The sequence below is a fragment of the Pseudoliparis swirei genome, chromosome 8 (genome assembly GCF_029220125.1).
Source record: "Pseudoliparis swirei isolate HS2019 ecotype Mariana Trench chromosome 8, NWPU_hadal_v1, whole genome shotgun sequence".
Taxonomy (NCBI): domain Eukaryota; kingdom Metazoa; phylum Chordata; class Actinopteri; order Perciformes; family Liparidae; genus Pseudoliparis; species Pseudoliparis swirei.
The window spans coordinates 5,840,954-5,858,781 of NC_079395.1; the positions used below are offsets into that span (position 1 = coordinate 5,840,954).

Below are 17,828 nucleotides of genomic sequence, written 5' to 3' on the forward strand. Positions count from 1 at the left end.
AAATGTTTTCTTCAAGATAACCGACATTGCAGCTGCCTCGAAGCTGAAAAGCTTAGTCAAGAGCGAGTGAATTTCTTCTCGGGCCTTGTACCTGTCCCGCAGCTCCCCGTGCCTCTTGCACCACTCGGCAGCTGCAATTCTTTCCTCAATCACTCCCAACGCTCCTTAATCCCTCACCGTTGTCGGTTGGGCTCCCTGACTGGTGCCATACCATTGGAATGCTCCCCACTGGTCATAATAGAGTGTGGTGTTTGCATTTGCCTTGAATCGGTCTGAAAGAGGGTATTCTGCTGACTGGCACCTGGGGGGTGCACTTAAAAAAAAAAAAGAGCAAGGCATTCATAAAGGAGAGTGCACACAACCAGGCTGGTCCTCTTTTTTTTTTTATATGGCCGAGTCCCGTTAGACTGCCACACACAAACCAAGCTGACGGAGCAGCAGGAGAGCAGCCCACACAAAGCAGCCCGACGAGGGACCCGAGACTCCCGACTCCCTCCCCTAACACCGCCATGCTTTCCTGCCATGTTTTATAGGCTTGGCTGCATTATCCATAGCAGCCTAATCAACCTGCAAGAATGCCGCCCCTACACAATGCGAAACAGGGCGGGCTCTCCACATTACTGCTTCAACCCAAACACGGGGTTGCTTTACATCCCCTCGGGGCATCGCATCTCTCTCTGGGTCAAAGGGTGACGGCCTCCAACAGCCGGGTTTCTTTTGGGTTGTTAAATTTTAGTGTTTTCTCAAGTGTATTTCTATTCCGTCTGGGACACGACAAACATTTTTTATTAATCATTCCAATGAAATGTCAGGGAATTGTCTGAAGTTACCGTCACAAGTGACTTCATTTTGTCCACCGACCAGACAAACTCTTTGTTCAGGATTGTTTTTTATTTATTGAAGTATTTAACAAAGTAATGTTGAATAGAAAATCCTAAAATAAATGGCTGAATTCCACTTAGCGTCCCATCTCATTGTTACTCACTTGAGCACGTGAATAACACCCCACCATCGTTAGTGTTATGAGCATCACCTGTGCTGTTCCTATTATGACAAGCCCAAACACTGCTTTTTTGTTTTTTATAGCAAAGATGCACATTTTCAATGTAATTTTACAAAATAGATCAAAGCTACATTACACATCTTAACATTCAGCAGTTTTATTGCATAGTGTAAAAATGAAAATCAGTTGCAGGAAAAAAAATTATCCAGTCACTTTAATTAGTGCTTTTTCCTCACAAAACCAAATCTTTACATAAAAAAGACACACAAATACACACTTAAGAGATTAACATAGTTCTCACAATTTTAGGCAGTTATAAATCAAAAAAGAAAGAAAGTTTGATGCACCCTTAAGACATGTTCAGAGCAAACACCCACACCTTTTCAAAGGTATGTTTGGCTTCTCGTTAACCCCAAACACCACGCGCCGCAAAGGAACAAATACCGGCGCTTCGTTAGACATGTAGCTGAAAATGATTTTGTAACGCCACCCAAAACACCACTTCTCAGATTTGGATTTTTTTTTTAATTAAAGAAAACGGCATGAATGTTCCTCGAGTGAAGACAGAAGGGCCATTGTAGTGTGCAACTTCTTTAGGTACAATTACCGAACACAGTACACACAAGTTACAGGATGGGGCTGTGGAAATAATGGTTCCTGTGCAGCCTGATGATGTAAACACCCAGTGAATATGCACGACCCGAAAGACCAAATCATGCAGTTTTGCTAACAAGTATATTGCAAAGGCAGCACATGATAAACCTGAGACTCAAATACAAAAACCCAACGCCGTCCCGACATACCGGATTTCAAACAACCATGAAGCAGGTAGACGTGAGATTGTTGCAGCATTTCTCAATTCCACTTCCTGTATAACAAAAGGCTGGTAAGTGTTCAGACAGGACTTTAACTTGGGAAAAAAGGGAAGTACAAAGAGCCCTGTGTTTACTGAATGGTAATTGGGGTGGGGGAGGAGGGGCTGGTACATGCAGTCACTTATTAAAGTAACCACAGTGGCTGCAAGTAGCGCATCAGTGTTTAAGTCAGTTTTTTTTATTATTATTAAAAGCCCATCACCCGCTACAGTACGTGTGACCAGATAATAAGTCATCGGATTGCATTGAGGTCCTGGGCCGTCATGCTGGAAAATTCTTATTCCTCACCTCCCTTTTCTTATTAAACGCACACGCGGCTGCCCCTCAGCCCGAAAGAGAAAGAACCACAACAGGATCTGTAGAGTGCAATAAGCTGCCCCATTACCAAAAATATTTACAGTTACATAAAATAAAACCTGACAGCTTGACAAGAATAGATCATCCCCACCACTGGCCTGTATGTTTATGACAATAACTGCTGAGGTAAGGGCAACTGCCACTTCTGCTTTTTGGAGAGGGGAACTCAGTTTTAACTTTAAGACTAGAGAGCGTGGTCTGAGATTGGGTGGATAGTCGATGATTATTAATTTTTTTTCAGCTGAGTAGACAACCAATCCAGTCCTTCGTACAGGCCGTCCCCGGTGGTGGCACAGGTGGCCTGGATGTACCAGTTTCTCTGGCGTAGGCTGTGAAGACCCAACTTGTCTGTGAGTTCTGCTGCATTCATGGCATTTGGAAGGTCCTAGAAACAATAAAACATTAAAGCCAACATGAGCACAACAGGAAAGACCTGCAGTTGGTTATGCATTTTTATTTCTAATTATATATATAAATTAACAAGTATGACTTACTTGTTTGTTGGCAAACACTAATAGCACGGCGTCACGCAACTCGTCCTCTGACAACATTCTTGCGAGCTCTTCGCGAGCCTCCTGACATCGCTCTCGGTCGTTGCTGTCCACGACAAATATGAGACCTAGAACACAGCAAACGGGGAACAAATGAATACGTGTGTGACGTGTCCCGTGTCTTTGAAATACGACGTGGTGTAAAGGTAGTGAATGTAATAAAACCCATAACAAAGTGACGGATGTAAATCCAACAAATGTCAAAAACAAAAGCAGGGTTCTTACACATTTTGACCAATGGATTTCCAGGACTTTTTCATGACTTTAAACCAAATGTCCATGACCAAACTGAAATCTCGGTATAAACATGAAAACTGTAGAAAATATTGCGTATTGAGAGCGTACGCCGGCTTATATTTTGAGCGTCTTTCTTTAAAAAATATATTAATTATTTCAAACTCGGCGTAAATGAACATGTGATTTTAACACATTTCCAAGACTTTTCCAAAACTTTAATGATTTAAGTTTTTTCCGTGACTTTTCCAGGCCTGGAAAAGACCATTTTACAATTCCATGACTTTCCCAGGTTTTCCATGACCGTACGAACCCTGAAAAGGTTTTGACATCACTAAACGTACCCTGTGTATTCTGGAAGTAATGACGCCACAGCGGTCGAATTTTGTCTTGACCACCAACATCCCAAACTGTGAAACTGATGTTCCTGTATTCCACAGTCTCTACATTGAAACCTGAAAAAAAGAAAAGATCACATTTAGAATCAACTTGGAAGTTCTCATTCGACATTAATAAGCTATAGGTATAAATAACAAAAAAAACACATGACAACCTTTTTTACAATGTTTGAGTTACCTATTGTGGGAATGGTCGTCACAATCTCTCCGAGTTTCAGCTTGTACAAAATAGTCGTCTTTCCAGCGGCATCCAAACCCACCATAAGGATCCTCATCTCCTTCTTCCCAAACAAATTCTGAAAGATGGTTGCAAATATATTCCCCATGGCGACGCCGACTGGTGATGGACCTACTTAGGCTGAAAAAAAAAAACCTGAAGAGAAACGGATACATTAAGTATAAAGACTATGGCGAACAATCAAGCATTATTTGAAGCATAAACTATTTGTTATATCAGTTGGTTGTCAATTGTGCCAACTCAGATAGTTTAGGTCATATTTCACCAAAACCTAGTTCCAGCATCCCAAATGTGAGAAGTCACTGCTTATATTTATCTAGTGTTTTATTAGTCAATATGTTGGAGTTAGTGGCTGGACAAAAAAAATCGATTTACAAGTCAATAGGACACAATCTAAAGCAACTTTTAAATTGATCCAATGGACTTTTGCCGTGAGACGTGACTGATCACTATGTTGTATCCAATTGGGGACATTTTTGTACTGATAAAAAGGGGCTACAGGGTAATATTTCGTGACAAATGTTTACCCAAAACAAAACAAATATTTCAAAAGAAGGGCAATTTGCTCATTTCCTGTTTCAACACGTGAACAATCGACTTTTCAAATGCCAGAGGACACGTCTCTTCAAAGAGACTCCAACCTATTTTGTTTTGCCGTTTTACTGAAAAACAAAAAAGGCATTCGCGAGGACACCTATATGCATTTGCAGCAGCTTCAATCAACAGGGTCGCTTGATAAACCGAAACACCGGAAATTAAATATCTCCTCGCTATTATTGTAGTTTTCGTTTTCTATATTTGAATAGAATACAAAGTGCCCCGACTTCACGGATCGAGACATTTGATCACAGTTTGAGACGGATCGCAAAAAAAATATTTTCTAGAGAATGAAAGAGAGCAAAGTTCCGTCGTGTTGGTCAAATACGAGGCTGAAGCGACGTGTTGCACGATCGTTACACGTCAAGACCTCGACATTTATGGCAATTTACGACCCACGGCGGCTCACAGGAGCACGTTGACGTGGAGCTTTGCGATGCAAAAAGCTGCCCGACTAACCTACGTAAACAAACCACGCTAGCGTGCTAATGCACGATGCTAACACTCGTCCGCCCAGTTACAGCCGGCGACACTTTACTTAATTTTTGTCAAACTACTTACCGAACATTCAACTATAACGCTTCTTATTTCACGTGTCAGGTTAAGACAGCAGGTTTGCGGAAACTGGTTAGAGAGTAATGTGATAACCGGTTACGTTCAGATATCGAGTCAGATAAGTTAGCTCGCATACGCGGTGACGTTAACGTCAGCTGTCAGGAGCTCGTCAGTTTCCTCTCTTTACGTCGTGGACATCGTCACGGAGACGATTTCGCTTGAAGATGGACGACTTTTTATACGGTTATATCATGCGAACATTTAAATCGGCTTCGTAAAGGATTATCTGACACACTTACTCACACAGTTGATGTTTGCTTCCTTCTAAAAGGCGTTTCCTTCCTCCGGAAAATGGCGACAATTTGACACGTCAGAGATTCCGGTCCAGCAAAACTTCCGTCAAGGTGGAAGATGTCGCCCCCTGTGGTTGGGGGGAGAATTACTATTTATTGGGTAATATATATACGCGTATATGGCATGTATTAACTTTGTATAATCACAAAGTTGCTTTTGCGCTGTTTTACATCAAACAGCGATACATTTCTAAGCATTTATTTACATGTGTGTATTTTTCAACAATTCTAACTTAAACAGCCAATGAGTGATCAATAACACAGTATGATGACTTGGCTGTAATCCTCTGATGATATGTGATTACACACATCAACAAATCCTCACAGGCAGATTTAAAACTGTTTTCTAAAGGCATTTTGAGCTTAAAATGTAACACATGACATTTTACTCTTGGTCCAATAAGTACATTATTTCCCAGAGCTAACAAGTTATTTTATAGTTATGTTTTGTACAATATGGTAAGTTACAGTGTGTCATAGGGCATTTAATTATATATATATGTATATGTATATATACATATGCTTATCAATTTTAAATTGTGGGTAATATTATTGAACCTGGCATCTCCTGAGCCACATACCACTATTAATTCAGGAAGTTTTGACAATTTATGTTTATTTTTTAAGGGACTGACTCATAATCATAACATATTTACTGAATAGTATAACGTACAATATCATTATTTTTATAAACCAAGCAACACTGATCCTAAGATGGGCAACATTGTGAAATGAAATATATATGCAATTATTCAACATACAAACAAATTAATTCAAATTTCAATTTCAAATGTTCAATATATCATGGAAAGAGGTCACATTATTAAAACACTTCTCAAATGTTTGTTCAGAATTAAATATGATAACATGCATCTGGGGCCATATAAGGAGTTTCTGAAGTTAAAGTATTTACTCCCCATATATTTTGTGTAATGATTGTCCAGACTGGAGATAATGTTCTTATAGGACATTTATTATTGCCAAGCATCCTGGTGATGACCTCCGGTCTGTTATACTGGACTATTTAAATTCATTTAAATCCGTAGAGGTATTTGTCCTCAAACTATGCGACTTCCACTTCCTTTTGATCCTCAACCAGGTCATTAAGGACAAGTCTATCCGTGCTATTGTTGGGCCAGTTGAATTTTAACCAGGGTCAACTATGCCTGCTACCCCCAGCAGAGGGGGCAGCAGGAGGGTGGAAGGGCAGGAGAGAGCAGCAGGAGGGTCTATAGTTGGTGATGGACCACACAGGGAAGGCTCATAATGCTGTCTCACTCTGCAACCATAATTTGTGGTTTCGCCCTGCCATCGTTTTCAGCATATTTTCACAGCAACTGCTGTCTTTTATATGTGTGCGTGTTTACTGAGAAGCATTGTTTAGATTCTTAAACAAAAATATATTCAAAATAAAACAACAACAACATGACAGTTTCTCAGTTCTGGATTTCGGTCCAGATATCTATGTAGCAGGTGGTTTGTTCATTCTTTTCTAGAAAGTCAAACTTTGTGAATTAAATGTTTGCAAAAGTTTGTGCAGTACTGACAAGTTTAGAAAGTAATTTCCCTCTCGTTGAGATGGAGCATTTGGCCAAATGCTCATAGGCACCAGGCTTGTTTCTGATGTTCTGGTCGTGCCTGAACTTGGTTGAATACTGAAGGTCTATATTTGATTTTTGTATCGGTTATATTGAAACTGACTACTGACTCATCGCCTCAGATTGCCATCTTTGGTATCCCTGAGGAGGCTGTTAGAATGAAAAAGTAATGTAATCACCTTTACCTCTGCAATGGCCTTTCATCAAATACTCTACTTGTGAAACAATTGCTCACCCCCCTCAAACACATCCTGTCATTTCTGAAATTGAAAAAGATAAAAACTTGCTTTCTGTGGCTTTGAAAAAAATACAAAACACATCTCTCACTTTGAAACAATACAATCCATCCCACTGGACTTGAGTTGGAAGTATGATTGAACTAACTGTGGATTGTTGACCGGCAGTGTGTATGCATGAAGTACATGAAATGTGTGTATAAGTGAGAAATTATGTGTTGAGATGTTAAATGTGTTACTATCGAACAATAAAGAAAGAAAACATCTGCAATACTGAAAAGGTCCCTAAGGAGATTTACATAACGTTATGCAATCCGCCCCGAGTACATGAGGAAAAATCAGATTCCATAATTTCCAAATAAAAAATGTTTCCTAAAAACTAGCATTTCACTCTCAACATTGTACGATAATTTTGGATGATTTTAAAGCAAATACATGTTTTAAATAGTGATATTTAATGCCATGTCAAGTTGTTGTGAACCTTCCATACAGCTGGAAAAAAGACAAAAGTCAAACCCCCATTCTCCTCTGTGCAGATTTACTTTTGTTGTTGTCGAGAGGATTCTAACAGAAACTTTAATTTCATCCCTTCATTGGGTAAAAATTATCATAATATGCATTCATAACATACCATATAGTGAGCCGAAGGTACAGTAAAGATCCTAGGGGTTGTGCTAAATCCACTTTTCCGTGCTCCGCAGGCAAACACAGCGGTAATATCCATATGAAGGGTTCATCGTTTCTCCTTTTCGGCTTCATATCTCACGAGATACTGACAGTTGTCTTGTGGACTAAATAGAACAGTCGGGGTGTGTGTGTGTGTGTGTGTGTATATATATATCACCCCCTCAAAGCACACACACAAACTAATTCTGATTGTCCCACTTGTGCACAAGCTTTGACACTCTCTCCCTCTTTCTCTTTTTTTGGTGGAATCCCTTCTTTATTTGTGTCAAATGTGTCCCCACATTTACCATCTGGGGAGGGGGGGGGGGGTTCAAGGCTACAAAGGGTACCGCTACAGTACCAGACTTTCAATGTAGCCCTCTTTGTATTTTTAAACACACTTTTATTAAAAGTCTGGGAATAGAAACAGACGACATCATCACTTGAGAGGCGTTAGCCAAGGCACAGAGTCAGTCATGCCCCGAGTCAAAGTACATTTAAGGCTGATGAGGCAGAGAGTGATGCTTGTCTGCAGTTTATGAATGGAAGAGGGCTGCCAAGCAGCCAAACAGGCTTCTCAGTAGGAAGTGGTATAAGGATCTCAGTAGGGGCCTTACTCCCCTCTGAGACGAGGCCTTGCAAGAATAAAAACGCTCAGTAAGGGGCTTGGGAACGCTGATCTGGTGTGTGTGTGTGTGACGGAGACAGAGGGAGATAATGTGTGTGTATGCATACAAGTGTACGCAAAAGAGAGAAGCGTTATCTGCAGTCCTGTGAGCCTTCATATCCTGACGTATAAACGTGTCCAAAGAACTTATTTTTGGTTTTTTTGTTCACGGTTTGTTGGGTTTTTTCGATAACCATAATATTCATGATAATAAATGCACATTATGAAATGGCCCGCAGGCAACCAACAGACTGCTGTGTGAATCGTACAAAGGAGCTGGTTTGGGCTAAGCAGTGCTGGTACTCGGATGGACAGGCATGGGATGCCTCCCTCTGCGTCTCATGTCCTGGATTATAGGTCGTGCAAAAACCCAAAGGAGGTGTGAGGCAGGAAACAAACCGAACATTATTACGACGACCCGCATCGTTGCCATGAGAGGATCCATGCTGGCTTCGTCCATTGGCAGCAAGTGCCACTGGGCACCCTACCCCACGCCTCTCACAGTAGGGGGCGCTACAGAGAGAGACAGGCCGGGGCAAAAGGATAAATGTGCACCGGTGTCGGCTGCCAATCACCTTTGTACGGTGATTGTCGGCAGCCTGAAAAGGTCGTTAAGGGGATTTACATAACATTTTTCACTCCGCCCCCGGGTATGAGGAAATATTCGATTCCATATTGAGCCATTACCTCATGGAGATTGTTCTTGTGTATTTTGACAGCAGTTTGTGGAAACAAAGGCAACACGGTGGATGGCAATGAATCAATGAATAGTATGAAATACATACAAACCACTTGGGCAACAAACTTACGAGTACAAATCGTAAGTTCGTCACGCATTGTCGTTTTTTCTCGCGTTAAGCACATTTCTCCAAAAACCTACTTGTGTTGAACGCATTTCTTCATCCTTGATGCCACAAATGATCTTCTTGATTATTTTTGCTGGTGTTTTGATTAGAATTTGGGCTGATTATGCTACTGTAGTATAGCATGAATGTAATTCAGTTACGACAGCTGGTCTGGTATATGTGGGAGCCATCGGGCTTGATGAGAGATGTCCTGGGACATCCGTGACAGATGGTTGGGACAAACTCTTCAAGGCCGCACTTCCTCGGAAAGGACACGGGGTCCTCTGGCGTGGGGGGGGGGGGGGGGGGGGATCAAGAATGGGAATCGGTGGCTTGCAGGAAGTGGGTATACTGGCAAGGTGTAAGGGTACACATAAAGCAACATCCATGCCAGGGAACTGGATTTCCTGGTGAAGGATGACTTGGTTGGACGTGAGGTTTCCATGGTCCATTTCTTCTAATTCTCAGCACCCTTTATATGACCTAGATTTAACGGGAACGTTTCACGTTCTCGGAACTCGAGGGACATTTCGACTGATGTAATGTCCGAGGCTCAGTCTGCTCTTTGAAACATACTTCAAGCATCCACATGGGCTATGACGACGATCCATTGCAAGATGAAACAACAATGAGGATAAAAGTATTTCTTTGAAAGACCTTTTTGTTTCCCTCAGTGGGTTGGTTTGAAGTTGATTCATGTTTGCTGTGTATACAGATTTTTAAGGGTTGTCCCACCCCTGATCCCAGTTTTAAATCCAGCTATATCCCATTGGTGGAGGCATCGAAGATTAAAGTGTGAACCTGTTGCACCTTGGGGTAGATAATTGGTTGGAATGCACAGCATGTCGAAGCAGGGCCTCGAGGACCAGCCAGCACCAACCAAAACCTGTGGCATCAAAACCAGGTTGGGGTCCAGATTGGGCGTTTCGGATTTTTCACATGTCATGTTGATTCCAAATGATTTGTAACATAGTCTCATATTATTTCTCCAGCATTCAGGCATCTGTGACATTGACGGGCTGATTGTAAGTGGCCCTTTGGGCCCTTTAGAGAGGCCTCGTGGTGACAGGCCTAACATGCTCTCAAGGTGGTCCAGGTACAGCGTTTTGTTGTTGTATTGCTACTGACAACTGATCTCTTTTTGTTATGTAAAGCCCTCAAAGATAATCCTTAAGTGATTGAATAATGAATTTGGGGGCATTTTGAACATTACATGCAGGTGTGTGTGCCACAGGCCAGAAAACATCTGATCGTTGGGACAATTGATGATTCCACCTTAACATCGTGATACTTTGATATCATCATAGGGTGGGCTTATTTGTATATGTGTGTGTGTGTGTGCTTCCTTTGTGTGTTGCTTGACGGCGCACCTGTCTGCCTTGAGGCTGGAGAGACTACAGCCTCTCATTTCTGGCTAGAACTCATGTGGTAATGCATTAGAGGGCTTGTCATTGTACTTTATTGAAGACCTCTGACAAGCTATTTGACACCCCTGACAGGGTCAGAGGTGTCAACCTGCTCAGACTGACAGGGAGATGGACACATCAGGGCACGGGCAAATTAGGTTGCTACCCGAGTCAATTGCAGGTTGTAGCCCAAGGGCGCTTTGCTGCTCCGCCAATAAAGCCCGGACGTAGTCACGTTTGATGCATAGACAGACAACAGGGGAAGTGTATTATCACTATTTAGCATTTAAACCATACTTAGCTCATCTCAGTGTTTTTCCTCTTTCTGCATAGATAGATAGATAGATAGATGGATACTTTATTAATCCCGAGGGATGCATGACATGCATATGCAAGGTACACGTGGGAAACAAACTGGAAATGGTTGTACATCTAAATAAAGGGATAATTAGCACATTGTGTCACGATAATTGAAAATATCGTGACCACACTTGCATGTAAAGATGGGATCGTGAGGACCACAAAACAGCAAACAATTTAGCTCAAACTGCACAGGATGGAAATAATGGCACAATGAATTCTAAAGTCTCAAATCCTTGTTAAGACCCTCCATCTTTCAAACTAAACTGGATCACACCAAGAATCTCCTATCCCTTTATCCTGTTTAGATCCTCTAATCCCTCAGCCATTTTCTATTCTTTCTCTTTTTCTCATTTCAAATGGCAACTGTTGGGTTGTCCGGCATTGGAACGTTGAGAATTTGTCCTCCGAGTGAAAGGAAAGTAACTATATTGAAGAAAGGAGGAACAGCTTGACAGAGCCGAGAATGCACGGATCTCTTTAAGTCCCATAATGAGATGTTTTCTCTGCTCGGAGCTCGTATTGACATGCAGACTAATGATTTCCACAAAGTGATAGATTGGGAGAGTAATGCGCTGGGCTGGGAAAGACAACACAAAGTGATTTAATTCGTAGAATAGCCAAGATCCACAGTGCCTCTCTTTATATGGGATGTGAAGAGCCTCTATGACATCACTTCTCTGGAGCAGACACACGCAGACACAGTTCTACAGTTTGCATCTACCTTCATAACGAATGGGAAACTAATGAACTACACATGTCACTCTTGATCACAAATAAATAGGTTTAATTCACTCAAATACCGCACAAGATTTAGACAGGACTTGAATGAAGCCCTCGTGCAGTCCAAGACCTTCCAATTAGGTACTAATGCTATCTATATTAACCCTTCGCCCCTTCCCTTACTTGGCTTTATTTGGGGAAGGGCAAGGGGGTTGGGGTTGCCTCAATAAAAGCAGCACTAAAAAGCAATTACAGTGCTGTGAAGAATGGGACTTGTCAGTAATTTGCTGTCTAAAACCGTGGAGATTGCAGGTCTGGGGCCGATTGGAATTCTGAGCCTGGAGTGCAGTGTGGGAAAAGCAGTGGGAAGGCAAGCACCACCCTTTGTGAGGTAATTACTGGAACTACCAGAGGCCAGCGCCAGTCCCTGCTAATGATAACCCCGCTCCTCTCCCCTGCTAGTCACCTTGTAATTGATACACCCAATCTCACTCACTCAGGACATGTCCACAATAATGCGGATGAATTTGGACATGCATCTTCTTTTCCCCGTCCATCTACGCTAAGCTGATGTTTTTCCAACCACCAAGAATGGATCTTTATAAAAAGGTGTAAGCGTCTGAAAACAAAAACAAGTCTGTGAATATAAAGATTGAGGTCATATTTGACTAAAATATTGGTCTTCATGAAACTAAATGATTGTTTTCTAGTTGAGCTACAGTCTGGAAAGATGCATTGGTGAGATATCTATTTATATATACTTGCAGTATTGATTATAACAAGAACAAATTCATTTGTATTTTTCTCGCACTGTCTGAAACAAACTGATCCCAAAGCGGATCTGTTAATTGTAAGAGATTGCTCCAGAAATCATGTTTTAATACAAATATACTATGTTCAGATTTATTTGGGTTACAATGTTTAAATTGAATATTTTCTGATACATTTGGAAAAGTTTGATATCCACCATTAAAAAATGTTTTTTTCTTCCTCCACTTCGATGACAGATGAAGGCACAGCTATACAATAACGATTTCACTGGCATTCATAAATGCCGACAGTTAATGAACTCATGCCGACGGAGAGATAGGTGAGGCAGAGGTACCGCTATAGGCCCAGCGCTACCGCCGCCCACCAGTCTGCTGTTCCGCTAACCCTCCACCACCAGCTAAAGCGTGGTGAAATTAGCTTGCGAGCTAACTAGCCCGCTATTAAAGTTAGTTTGCTCCACCGTGCGCTAATGCTACACCACAATGTGCTTACCTTCCTGTACGCCGCGGAACGTCACTACGGCACTGCTCGTTGGAGCCGCTGCTGAACACTCTCACTTCAGTGAGTCCGTGACTTGCCCTAAGTCGGTTTATTTTCTACAAATTCCTCCAGATACACACTAGGATCCACTGAATACATAAACTCGGGTCTTTACAGTGATACAATAGGAATACTATAAATATGAAATTAGACCCCACCGGAGAGATGAGAGAAATTGGAAATAAACATTTGTAAAAATGATATAAAACTGCTTCTGAAAATGCGCGTTTGCTCATCCTATACCTGCTGAACCGCTTTGAGCTGCAAGGAGGTGAAAAGGTGACTAATGAGTGATCATGTCTGCCTCCTCCTCCCCACTACAACCCCGGCCTGCATTGATCTGGAGGGTGACCCCCTTGTCAACCTTCAGGCTTGCAAAACCACCACCAGCACGAGCGGACACATCACACGACAACATACCTGAACCCAAACACTCTTCCTCAAACTGTAGAGGCTGAGCAGTCGGTGGGATAATCAAATGCGCACACATGCATGTGCAAACGCACCTGTAGAGTGTGTAGTGCAGTAGTATGTCTCCCATATCTCCCCCAAACCCTCTCTCCTCCTCCCCTTGTTATCTCCCCCAGTTTGACTAATGTCCTCTTGTAAGTACAGGGGTGGCAAAATTCCTTTGTTGGCTTCAACAATACAAACAGACACTTCAAACGGGGATAAGGCCGCTTTACAGGTGCCACATCTCTTCTGATGATGGCTGCCCTCTTTAGAAATCTTGCAGATAACCCATCATCCTCATTCATGGCAGGTGACATACTTCACACGTTACCCGCCCTGGCTGTAAAAGAGAAAATGTCATGCCATGATTGCGACAGATGTTAAGATGTTTCCACGGAGCCATGCGAGAATGGCTTGTTTTGTGTGTGGAGTTATCTGTAAAAGAGTATTTGTATCTGTCGACTGTATCTTTTTTCCAAAAGTGGCAACAAAGTGATTCGTCTTGTGTGATAAACAACACATTGGTGGATCTAATGTTAGAATTTAGTGGCTGAAGTGTTGGATAAAGGTGTGAGTGCTGTCAGGATCTATTTATTTAGAAAATGGAAGTGAGAAATATCACTTACAAGCCATAGAAAAAAAGAGGACTAATCAGGCAAAATAAAGACATTTAAAGGGAATAATTTATCAAATTAAAATAAGACAGTGACAGTATGTCATACAACAAAAAACTTTTAATATTCTTCCAATCCGTATGGTCCAATGTGTTAAATGTGTTGAAGACATAGCGGATCCCAGTAATCTAATTTCAGACAGAAGAACCGATAGACATCAAACGATTGGCTTCAAAGTCAGTGACATAATGAAATGCCCACACACTGCACTTCCCCTCTGTAGTTCAGTTTTGGCCCATCACCTTCGGTGTGTGTGAGGCTATAAACAAGAACAAGCTTTGTGAATCACATTCTTTAAAGCTACAGTCTGAGCTGTAGTGTTAGGCATTAAAGCAGCCGAGCCTCTGATATATCACCTTTTGAAGAGACCTTTTCAAACATTTGCACACAGACAAAAACCTCAAAATTCTACATTTCCACTCTCAAAAACCAGGTTGCATGTTTGTTACTGGGTTTGTTCTGTTTCTTAACATCAAACGAACTCGGGAAGAGTGAAACAGAAAGCTGGCTGTCACCGAGGTGTGACTTTAGTGGGAGTATTTGCATGCTGTCATTTGAGTGTGGGCCTGTATATACGTCGCTTCGGTCTGCCCCGCAACAACACGTCTTTATTGAAATGCATGCGGTGGTCTCTTGAGAATGTCAGGGTGAAACTCGGGACATAAAAAAAGAAGAGGCGACTGATTGCAATTAGGTCCATTGTCTCCCATTTATATGGTTATTGGGTGGTGCCTCTTGCAGTCTGGTCGCGTCAAAGTTCTCACAGTCAGGATGCCATCTCAGTCCCTGGAGCCACCGTGGCCGCCTCTGGCAACTATCTGCTAACTATGTTCCTCTCACTTGGGTGACAAAGCTCCGAGGTGGGTCTGGTCTGAAGGGAAGGGCCCATTTCCTTCTGCCGAAAGACAGCGTTGCTGCAGGGCCGGAGTTTCTGTCCATCCTGTGATCTGTTTCATGTTTTGCACTTGTTTACGCCCATTCAGATGGTGTGAAAAGTGTCAAAGGTCGAGGTGTGGAATGAGCCTCTGACAGCCTCCCAGTCACTAAACCAAACCTGAACCTGGCTGGCTCCCAGGAGTTCATATACAACAGTCTTCAATGAGTCTTTCTTCATTTCCCATCATGAGGCAGGATTTAAATGCCACAGCATTTTTTATGAATGTCTGGGAAAATGAGTATACCCAAGTAATGAGTTTCAGTCGGACAAAACTGTGAAAGACGGCTTAAAATATAGTTTGATGTGGGGGTGGGCGCACTATTGAATCCAAATGAATGAGAGCGGAAGGGTATCACTTTTTGTGGTGCTTCCACTCTGGAGGGGGTGTGTATCAATCTTTCTGTGAGATAATGGGGTTAGATAGCAGTGAGACCTGGCCTCTGGTGGTGACATTGTTGCGCGGCTCAAAGACTATCAGGGGTCCGGCGGCTGAGCCGGAGCACTGGTGGGCTCTATTCACATCCAGGCCCTAATCTATCTTGAGATCAGGTCTTTCCCTCCAACAAAGCTCCATCTATTTCTTCACTCTCATCACTGACATTTTCTCTCTCTCTGGTATTATTGTTTCTCTCCAAAAAGCACAGCTGGCCACTGCAGTCTCTCAAAGAAATGAAATTATAACTCCAGCTTTATTTTCTTCTCCTCTCGTCCTATGACGAATCCAGAGCCCGTGTTTTGGGCACTACGGTCCAAAAAACCTATTAGTCCTAATGACGATGACATGTTGAACTAAGTGTGTGACTCTGATTAGAGTTTTCATTCATTCAGGCATCAGTATTATCCATGAGGGGCTGCATAATGAGGCACCGTCTGCAGATGGACAGTCTGGCAGTTAATTCAGTATTCAACGTGGTAACTACATGGTAACTACATGGTAACTACATGGTAACTACATGGTAACTACAAGGCTGTGTCTTCTCTAGGATGAACCGAAGAGGGTTCTGACTGTTGATCTGCCAGAAGAGCGATCTTCATGCTGTGTGAATGATATTTGATTTGGATGAGGTATTTGCTTGTTTGTTGAGGATTACCTTGTGTTTGAGTCGGCTGAATCAGGACTCACCACAACTTGTTCCATCATGAAGTAAAGTGCTGAATTATGAGGAATGAAAGTTAGTTTTCAATCTCTCACAACTGAGATCTGCAACAAATCATGAACATTTTACACAGACTTGTTATCATCAAAACAATTATACTACAGCTCTACCACCATCATTATTTTTTGCTAATACTACACCCTTTAGGGTGCTCTTTTGGGTTCTCGCTGCCATCACAACACCTCAACCGGTTACCGTTACTTCACACTCTTACTGAAGCTGAATTTGACCAATGTCTCCCATTCATAATTTCTCTCCAACACAAACTCATCTCATTCAAGAAATAGTAAACAGTGTGTTGTCACACTTGTATTTCATTTTATTTTACCCTGCAAAATAAACGATTGAAACATTTTAACAAAATTGGCCAAATAGCGCTTCTAACTCCCTCAAACTTGTCGGCATCACAGGCCTTTAGGTCTTTTAATTTTTTTCTTTGTTTAAAAGAGTTTGTTTTCATTGTCAAGTGGCTGAATAATGTTACCTACATGTTTCACATGGCGCTATCATCTTCAGATTCATTTATATAGATCCTCAGGTCGGCACGTAGAGGTCAGAGGTGGCCGTGCACTGAATCTTTGGCTTTGTATATAATTCACAAAAATGCACATCATAATGCATCACATGTTCAGTCAGAGATAATAGAACACGTTTGGTTGTTTATGTTGCTTTATTTTGGTGTTACAGAGTTAACTTTAGAAATCTACTACAGGCTGTAAGACAAACGATACCTGTGTGCAGTCAGTAAAAAAACAGATGAGGTAAAAATGCTACAGCGTTACAATTCACAACACTGTTTGAAAAAAAAATGTTTTTCTGCAAATATATACTTTTACTCACTAATATGTACATAGCATGAAATAAATAATTATAAAAAAAACATCAAATTTTAGAAATCTATAAAAAACGCAAAAACTAGTTTGTACAAAACTTTGGATTTTAAGACTTGACATAAAATTAGAACATAAACAAAATTGTCCACACGAGCAATCGATCTTATATAAAGAGTACAGTAAAAAATGCAAGATAGCACTTCTCGTACTGATGATGGTTGCTGTGTAATTTATTAAAGATGACTTTAAATGTGAAAGTGGTCATGGCTGCTCATTAATATTTTCAGTCAGGTTGAAAAGTAATTATTAATATACATGCCTGAGATATTACATTGGCTGTAAACAATAATTCATCAGTGACTTTGCACATCTCATAGTAGTCAAGACTGTCAGTGAAATGGCACACTCACCTTTTTATAAACATTATTATTTTTCCGCAGATTTCAGTAGTTTTCCACTTTCCAAATAAATAAATACTGTGATGTATTTTTACTCAAATTAACGGAGAGCAACATTAACCATTTTTTGCCCTGGTGTTTAGCATGACTATAAAACCAAAGGCAACTAAAATAACATTAACTCTATTTCGGTCTATTTGGTTAAAATGGGATTTACTGTATGCAAGAATTAGTCAAAACTTCACATTTTCTCTCTCCAAACTACATATAATAGATTTCTTTCACGGAAAGAATCAATACATGCAAAAATATACACATAACACAAATGGACAAAGTATGTAAGGACCTAAACCCACACGCTTACACAAACACACACACACACATATTATCTTTACTTAGCAGC

At 41.4% G+C, this 17,828-nt stretch overlaps 1 protein-coding gene across 3 annotated transcripts; it reads right to left on the minus strand.

Moving 5' to 3' along the window:
• Positions 1-1,065: 1,065 nt before the first annotated feature.
• On the minus strand, positions 1,066-5,163 carry arf1 (ADP-ribosylation factor 1). 3 transcript variants are annotated; one of them, XM_056420636.1, is made up of 5 exons: positions 5,108-5,163; positions 3,597-3,791; positions 3,365-3,475; positions 2,730-2,854; positions 1,066-2,620 (listed from the first exon to the last, which is right to left on the minus strand). In XM_056420636.1, exons 2-5 carry the CDS (start codon positions 3,742-3,744, stop codon positions 2,462-2,464), a joined length of 543 nt encoding a protein of 180 aa, XP_056276611.1. In that variant the 5' UTR covers positions 3,745-3,791; positions 5,108-5,163; the 3' UTR covers positions 1,066-2,461. The 3 variants fall into 3 exon arrangements, with proteins under 3 accessions (XP_056276611.1, XP_056276613.1, XP_056276612.1); XM_056420638.1 differs by having other exon boundaries at positions 5,112-5,129; XM_056420637.1 differs by lacking the exon at positions 5,108-5,163 and adding an exon at positions 4,815-5,063.
• Positions 5,164-17,828: the final 12,665 nt, after the last annotated feature.